The sequence below is a fragment of the Pyxicephalus adspersus genome, chromosome 3 (genome assembly GCF_032062135.1).
Source record: "Pyxicephalus adspersus chromosome 3, UCB_Pads_2.0, whole genome shotgun sequence".
NCBI classification, from domain to species: Eukaryota; Metazoa; Chordata; class Amphibia; order Anura; family Pyxicephalidae; genus Pyxicephalus; species Pyxicephalus adspersus.
In genome coordinates this window covers 100,907,654-100,915,628 of record NC_092860.1, presented here as the reverse complement: position 1 = coordinate 100,915,628, position 7,975 = coordinate 100,907,654, and the positions used below count along the sequence as shown (strand labels likewise).

The following is a 7,975-nucleotide window of genomic DNA, read 5'->3' as shown; positions in this document are numbered from 1 at the left end:
TCTCTCCATGGCAATATTAAAGCTGCACTCTTATCCAGGTGATGCTCAAGGTGCAGTAACCCCTGCCATGTCATCACAAATCACAGCAAGCTGAATCTATGGGTAACTTTGTATGATCAGCATGACATAAGTATAACTAACATTCACAATAAGGCTTTAGACAGGTAGAATGCAGAATGTGGGCTCTGCAGTGCAGAATCTCCAGTACTAGGCAGAAAATAACAGCAGTGGAGAATTCTACAAAGATGACTTGTACAGAAAAATATTCTTATAGGCTCATTGTCTCCTAAGTCTAGCATTGATTAGGATCCCTGCCTATAAGAGTAAAGAGACAATAGCTTAAAGTTTTTTTTCCTGCAATTTGTCCCCTCTTTTGTTATGGCACGCTCAGAAAAAGTGAATGCAGTAGGAGGAGCAGTCTTCCCCCAGCAGCACATTCTACTAATGTGACTTCACTGTCCTTTGATTTGGAAAATAGCTGATTGGCTGGAAGCGATTGAGCACATGCAGAGCAGAGCTTTGTCTGAGTTGGAGTGAAGTTGGACAGATTTTTAGTCTGGAGTCAGCAATCAGGGGTGTTTAGTCTGCAGCAGAGCACAGAGAAGGAAAGAGGATCTCAGAGGGGGAAAGAAGACTGCACATTCAGCAAAGACCCCTGCAATCTATGGCAACGTGAATGAAATCCTGATGTGATTCTGCTGCTGCTGGGATGGGATTACTGCTGTTTAGTACATCTCACCGGTGAGCACAAAGTTTGCGCACGTTACCGAGCCATTTCTCCGCACACTATTCAATGCATGCCATTGTCTCCTGCTGCTTGACTCGGATCTAGAATCTCTTGGTTTGCCTTTGGGGATGGATCGGTGCAGGAGGCACTGGATCGCTAGGAAAATGACCTCTGTCTTCTTCTTGTTGGCTTTGTTCTTGGCGATCCCCAATGTGCTTTGTAAGAATTTAAAGTACAGCATATACGAGGAGCAGCCGGTGGGATCTGTGGTTGCCAGGCTTGCTGAGGATGTGGCTGATGTATTATCCAAGTTACCGAACCCATCGGCGGTCCGTTTTAAGGCGATGCAGCGGGGGAACCCTCCTTTACTGATCGTACAGGAGGATAATGGGGAGATCAGCATCGGCCATAAGATTGATAGGGAACAGCTGTGCCAGAAAAACTTAAACTGCTCCATAGAGTTTGATGTGATCACCCTACCCACCCATCAGCTGCAGCTGTTTCATGTAGAAGTTGAGGTTCTGGATATTAATGACAATGCTCCCCACTTCTCCAGGGCTCTGATCCCTATTGAGATCTCTGAGAGCGCTGCGGTAGGGACCAGGATCCCCCTGGACAGCGCCTTTGACCCTGATGTTGGAGAGAATTCCCTGCACACTTATTCTCTCTCTGAAAACGAATATTTTAAGATCGAGGTAAAGACCAGGACTGATGGAGCTAAATATGCAGAACTTATTGTGGTCAGGGAGCTGGATAGGGAGCTTCAGTCCAGCTATGAGCTCCAGCTCACCGCTTCAGATATGGGGGTGCCCCAGAGATTCGGCTCAGCCATCCTAAAAATAAGCATTTCGGATTCCAATGACAACAGCCCAGCTTTTGAACAGAAGTCCTATGTTATCCAGTTACCGGAGAATTCCCCGGTTGGGACCCTACTCATAGACCTCAATGCCACAGACCCAGATGAGGGGGCTAATGGGAGGGTTGTCTACTTATTCAACAATAATGTGTCCCCCAAAATCACAGACACCTTTAGGATGGATCCAGAGAAAGGCCAGCTGACTCTAATGAAACAAGTGGACTATGAGACAACTAAGTCCTATGAGATTGATGTTCAAGCACAGGACATGGGTCCAAACTCAATCCCGGGCCATTGTAAGATCATTATTAATGTTGTTGATGTGAACGATAACAAGCCTGAAATCAATATCAATCTGATGTCCACTGGCAAAGAAATAGCTTATATTTCCGAAAGTGCACCTCTGGATACCTTTGTGGCCTTGGTAAGGGTGCAGGATAAAGATTCTGGACTCAATGGGGAAATCGTTTGCAAACTACATGGACATGGGCAGTTTAAGCTGCAGAAGACTTATGAAAACAACTATTTGATATTAACAAATTCATCCCTGGATAGAGAAAAGAGGTCAGAGTACAGTCTGACTGTAATAGCTGAGGACAGAGGGCTGCCAAGTCTGTCCACAGTTAAGCATTTTGCAGTACAGATAAGCGATGAGAATGACAACCCACCACAATTCCAGACTAACAGATATGAGATTGTCATTGTGGAGAACAACTCACCTGGAGCCCATATTACCTCCGTAAGGGCCACGGATCCAGATCAAGCTGAAAATGGCCAGGTAACTTATGTCATTCCTGAAAGCTTCATTCATGGTAATTCCATTACAACTTATGTGACTATTGACCCGTCAAATGGTGCAATTTATGCTCTCAGGGCCTTTGACCATGAAGAAGTAAATCAGGTAATTTTTACTGTCCAGGCAAGAGATAATGGAGTTCCCCAGCTTACCACTAATGCTACAGTTGTCCTTACTGTTGTTGATGAAAATGACAATGCCCCTGTGATTGTGACTCCTACTCTGCACAATAACACAGCCAAGATTGCAGTCCCAAGGGAAGCTGAAAGTGGCCATCTAATCACTAAAATCAGGGCCACAGATAGAGACTCTGGCATGAACGCTGAACTTAGCTGTGCCATAACATCAGGAAATGAATATGAAATTTTTATTATGGATCCAAAATCTTGTGAAATTTACACTAATATGAGCATGGAGAGTTTCCCCTTTCAGGAATGGGAACTTCAAGTGTCAGTTCAAGACAAAGGGACACCTCCTCGTACCACCAAAGCACTTCTTAAATGCCACATTGTTGAAACTTTTGATCCTACTGGCACAACAGAGGCTAGTTATGTTAACCAGGCCTCAATGGATGTTTCAATGATAATTATCATCTCCTTGGGGGCTATCTGTGCAGTGCTTTTGGTCATCATGGTGATATTTGCAACAACATGCAACAGGGAAAAAAAGGACAATCGATCTTACAACTGCAGAGTGGCAGAATCAACGTACCAGAATCACCCAAAGAGGCCTTCCAGGCAAATCCACAAAGGGGAGATTACTCTAGTGCCTACCATGAATGGTACACTGCCAATTAGATCCCATCATAGGTCTTCTCCTTCCCCATCCCCTACTTTGGAACGTGGCCAGATGAGCAGCAGGCAAAGTCATCACAGCCGCCAATCACTCAACAGTCTGATGACAATATCATCTAATCATGTACCAGATACATTCGCACTGGAATTGACTCATGCTACACCTGCAGTGGAGGTAAATACAGGCCCCTTTCCTTTTAAGTACAGTAACTTGTCAACAAAAAAAATTGGCTATGCCTGAACCCAATATAGTTAACCACAGAAATCCATTTTTTTATTGCAGTGTTATCATTTATGGTTATATACATGTGTTTACTATAGGAAAATAATGTAATTTTCCATTTACATCAAAAAAGCTTATTTCATCTTTTTATGTTTTAGGATGTTGTTATGCTAACATTTATACTTTTAGTCTGTTAGCATGAATAAAATATACTGACCTATTCTAGTCTCTCTATAGCGTGTTTAGAGTTGCAAACCAAGTTCTGGCTATTGTATTGTCACCTAATACATTTTCCCTCATTTTTGGCAGGTATCCCAATTGCTCTCCATGCTTCACCAAGGACAGTATCAGCCAAGACCAAGCTTTCGTGGAAACAAATATTCAAGAAGCTACAGGTGAGTTAATTTTTCATTTAACTTTAAGAAAACTAAACTGAATTTTCTTCTCTTACAATTGAATGACAATATTTCCTTCTGCTTTGCAGATATGCCCTCCAAGACATGGATAAATTTAGTCTAAAAGACAGTGGACGTGGAGATAGCGAAGCTGGAGACAGCGATTATGATCTGGGCAGAGATTCTCCAATTGACAGACTTCTGGGTGAAGGGTTCGGTGAACTTTTCCTTACTGATGGGCACAGAATTCCTCCAGGTAGGCTTGCTGATATTTCCTGTCTAATTAATTTACTGCTTTTTCCTGGCTGTCATACTGATACAGAAGGGAGCAGGAAGAACCACACATACATAGGCACAGCACAACAGAACCTTTAAACTCTGTACTCTCCCTTGCCTGCTGCTGCCTGCTCTCAGCAACAGAGCACAGCTGGTATAGATGAGACAGCCACAATATTGAGCATTTTGCCCAAAGCAAATCAGTTTTAGCCAAGCAGTAGATTTATTCTCTTATGAATGTATGCTAAAAGGTTAAGTCAGGGGAGCTGCTATTAATTTAGTGTCAGCACAGAGGAAAGAACTTGTTTTAACTGATTTCCCAAAGATCATATATTTCGTAACCTTCTCATGAGTAGATCAAAAGGCAAATTTTAGGGCTGGACAAAGAGGACAAGGACTTTAGGGCATGTCACAAACAAATGCTTCCTATATAGCTAAATCTTTTATTTCTTACTCAAAGCCTTGTTTTCTTGTGTTGTGCTTACTTGTCTATAGACCCAGTCATTTGTGGCTCCCCTAGGAATGTATGTCAGTGTGTGGTATATGTAAATGCTTTGAAGAAGTTTTATATTAGTAGAGTTGTTATCTGTTCATAAAATTATATGATAAATGCTAGTTTATTACATTTCAGGCTCAATATTTGTACTGAAATATCCAAACATAACCACAAGCAAATCTTGAAAGCAGCACATGATGCTGTAGTGACTACTGGTAAAAGATTTAGGATTTCTCTGTATGTGAACAATCAATACTTGTTCACGAATCAGCAACAGTAAGACTTATTTACCACATGTTCCAATTCTAGGAATTAAAGAGATGGTTTGCCTGCAAAAGCTGGGTGATTTCAGAAAGCATGTCTTTTGTGGTAGAGATGATTCTGGTGATTGTAGGAGCACACTATCCTTCCAAGGTCACTCTCTGCAAAGGCACAATTCTGATTTTACTGCTTTTATTTTGTTTATGCCCCAAACAATGCTCTTTTATAAGGCTAACAGCAGCTAGTTTGGCACCACATAAGTTAAGTATCATAGAGGGGTGTTTACTAATCTATTTAAGAATGTCAGCTAGTGCAAAGGGTTCTTAGGAGAACAATGAATTGGGGGCCCTCCCCCACAGATAGTGACAGCATTCCCTTCATACAGCCCCCAGCTCCTGCTGTCCTCAGTTGTAAGGGTCCCGCAGATGGAACCTATGTTCAATGTGGTCGTATGCCGTATTTCAGCCAGGCCATCTGTCCCCTTGTATTGTTTTCTCTTGCCTTTTCATCTTACCCAATGCACTGCTTCAGTAATTTGACCATGGTGTCTGTTAGTTTCGTCCAAATACACCTGGGCTATTTTTCATCCTTATTTAATAATGCCACTTGCACAGATATTTGCCTTAACCCCTTGGTGACTGAGATTCTGGCATCTTTCTGTAGCAGCCTGTACATCTACATTTACATTAAGCCAAAATAAGACATGTAATTGTTTGGCAGATGCCTTATAGAAAATGTACCAAACATAGTAATGCTGAGAAATTTTATAGTTGGCAGGAAATAATATATTGGTGTTTAGTCTCAAAAGCGACTCCAGTGGAGAGGAAAAAAAATGTAATTTTGTTCTCTGGTATTGTAGCAGGTGCTGTCAGCAAGGAAATGAATTTATGATAGCCATATATTAGAAAATGAAAAGTGATCCTTGGAATATCTTATGCTAAATCTGTGTCCAGAAATATAACGTATGAGATCAGAATGCACATCCTGTTGCTATAATGGAAAATGGCTCAGGAACAGAGTGGCACAGAGTTACAGATTTAAATGTAATTCATATTTATAGATAAATCAGTTATGTAAAAATTAATTGGCTTGTACAGTTACTGGGCTATACAGGTTTATTCATGTGAACTATTGTAATAAAGATGAACACTAATATATGAAAATCAACTTGATGCTCTTATCCATGTGGATTTCTGATTGTTACCATGGACTACTGCATTCCATTTCTCTTTGCACACAAAATTAAACAAAAAATGAAATGCAGCAGCAAATCTGTAAGCCATAAATGAATCCTGCAGCCAAGTATGAGCAGGAACATTTAGTATAGTAATCTGAGATTATCTACAGCAGAAATGGTACATTTTTCTTCAGCTACTTAGTGAAACCTGCTAAATACAATAAATGCAAGTGGCAGAGAAACATGGCAATGTCCACAAAGAACTAGCTTTTTGTTAACACCACATAAATACATTACATTATTTTTTAATTAAGGGCAATTCATATGTGTTGCTTAGTGTGGTAACACACATGAATGCTATTTTCTTATTGCTGTGAGCTACTGACATAGCCATAGCAAGTTCTCATTCTAAATTAGAAATATCTGAAGTTATAGTATATCTATAGTATATTGTATATTATAGCTATACACAAGTTCTTAATTTTACTTTCTTTTTCTTCCAGTTATGAGATTCTGCACAGATGAATGTCGTGTTTTAGGACATTCTGATCAATGCTGGATGCCACCTCTTCCTTCACCATCAGCAGATTACAGAAACAACATGTTCATCCCTGGAGAAGAAGTCCAGTCCCTTCAGCAACCCCAGCCAACTAATCAGCAACCGGTTCAGCAACAAACCTCTGTACTTGAAGAGGAAGTGCTTCCAATAGATCAGAATGAGAAGAAGAAAAGTTTTTCCACATTCGGTAAGGAGTCCCAGGATGAGGAATCATCGGAAGCTTGCACCTCCTCCCTCCTCAATGAAATGAGCAGTGTTTTTCAACGTTTGTTGCCGCCATCTTTGGACAACTACACTGAATGTAGTGATGCTGACCGCTCAAACTCTTTAGAACGAAGGAAAGGGCAAGTGCCTACTAAGACTTTAAGTTACCCCCAAGGGGTTGCTGCATGGGCAGCTAATACACATTTCCAAAATCCCAACAATGTTGGTGGACCTTCTTTAGTGAATCATTCCAGTGCACAGCCATCCTCCAAGTGGTTGCCAGCTATGGAGGAGATACCAGAGAATTTTGAGGAAGATGAATTTGATAATGTCCTCAACCATCTCAATGATGGTAAACACGAACTTATGGATGCCAGTGAACTTGTGGCAGAAATTAACAAATTGCTTCAAGATGTGAGGCAAAGTTAAGTGACTTGACATCTTACCTTTTCCATCATAATGGAGTTTTGGAACAATCAAAAAAACCTATTGACAGTTGGTTGCATTTATAAAAATGTGTCGGTGTATGTTAAATATTCAAATTCTGTATTTTCATATGTACACAAAACAAGTGTGACTATTGCTATCTGTATTTTAAAAATACATTTGTATCTTATATTTATGTGTAATTTAAGAATAAATAAATTTCTATTTTTGTATTTCGTATGGCATGTTTTACTGCATGAAGACATTTTGGATTATCCTAGATTTATAATTGCAAATGAGACAAGTGTAAATGCCTGTAAAACATCAGGTCAAGTCAAGTTTTTTCACTTTTCTTAGGAATCTTTAGTTAAATATGCAATCCCCATTTAAGGTACCGTTTTATAAATATATATACCTACCACTTGTAGATATGAATACTTCTTGTTCCATTTTTCACAAAAAATAAAATATTGTCACATTTTGTATACTTTATATCTTTTGTTGTTCTTTACAGGCTTTGGTGAAAACTGTTATAGTACCTGTTGATTATTTGTTATAAATAAATGCTAAAAGCTGAATTACTAACCACGCATCCACAAAACATCCATCAAAGTCTACCCACTGGAAGTCAAACATATAATTTCCCCTCCATAGGTGTGGAATTAGGATGTTATCACTTTGCATAAATCCACAGCTATTTAAAAGGTAATGGGCATGTTCTTCCTTTGCCTGGGGTAGTATTTAGGAGCCAGGTGTGGCTCAGCTTCTGCACCAACATTGACTAT

The 7,975-nt window shown here is 40.1% G+C and overlaps 1 protein-coding gene across 1 annotated transcript; it reads left to right on the top strand.

Moving 5' to 3' along the window:
* Positions 1-536: 536 nt before the first annotated feature.
* On the top strand, positions 537-7,682 carry PCDH18 (protocadherin 18). The gene is made up of 4 exons (XM_072405831.1): positions 537-3,348; positions 3,706-3,791; positions 3,881-4,047; positions 6,505-7,682. Exons 1-4 carry the CDS (start codon positions 856-858, stop codon positions 7,191-7,193), a joined length of 3,435 nt encoding a protein of 1,144 aa, XP_072261932.1. The 5' UTR covers positions 537-855; the 3' UTR covers positions 7,194-7,682.
* Positions 7,683-7,975: the final 293 nt, after the last annotated feature.

Excerpts from the sequence above, each read along its gene's own strand:
- PCDH18 (XM_072405831.1), top strand. The coding sequence starts at position 856 with ATGGATCGGTGCAGGAGGCACTGGATCGCTAGGAAAATGACCTCTGTC. Across the intron at positions 3,349-3,705 it reads ATGCTACACCTGCAGTGGAG|GTATCCCAATTGCTCTCCAT; the intron begins GTAAATACAGGC and ends CATTTTTGGCAG. Across the intron at positions 3,792-3,880 it reads AAATATTCAAGAAGCTACAG|ATATGCCCTCCAAGACATGG; the intron begins GTGAGTTAATTT and ends TCTGCTTTGCAG.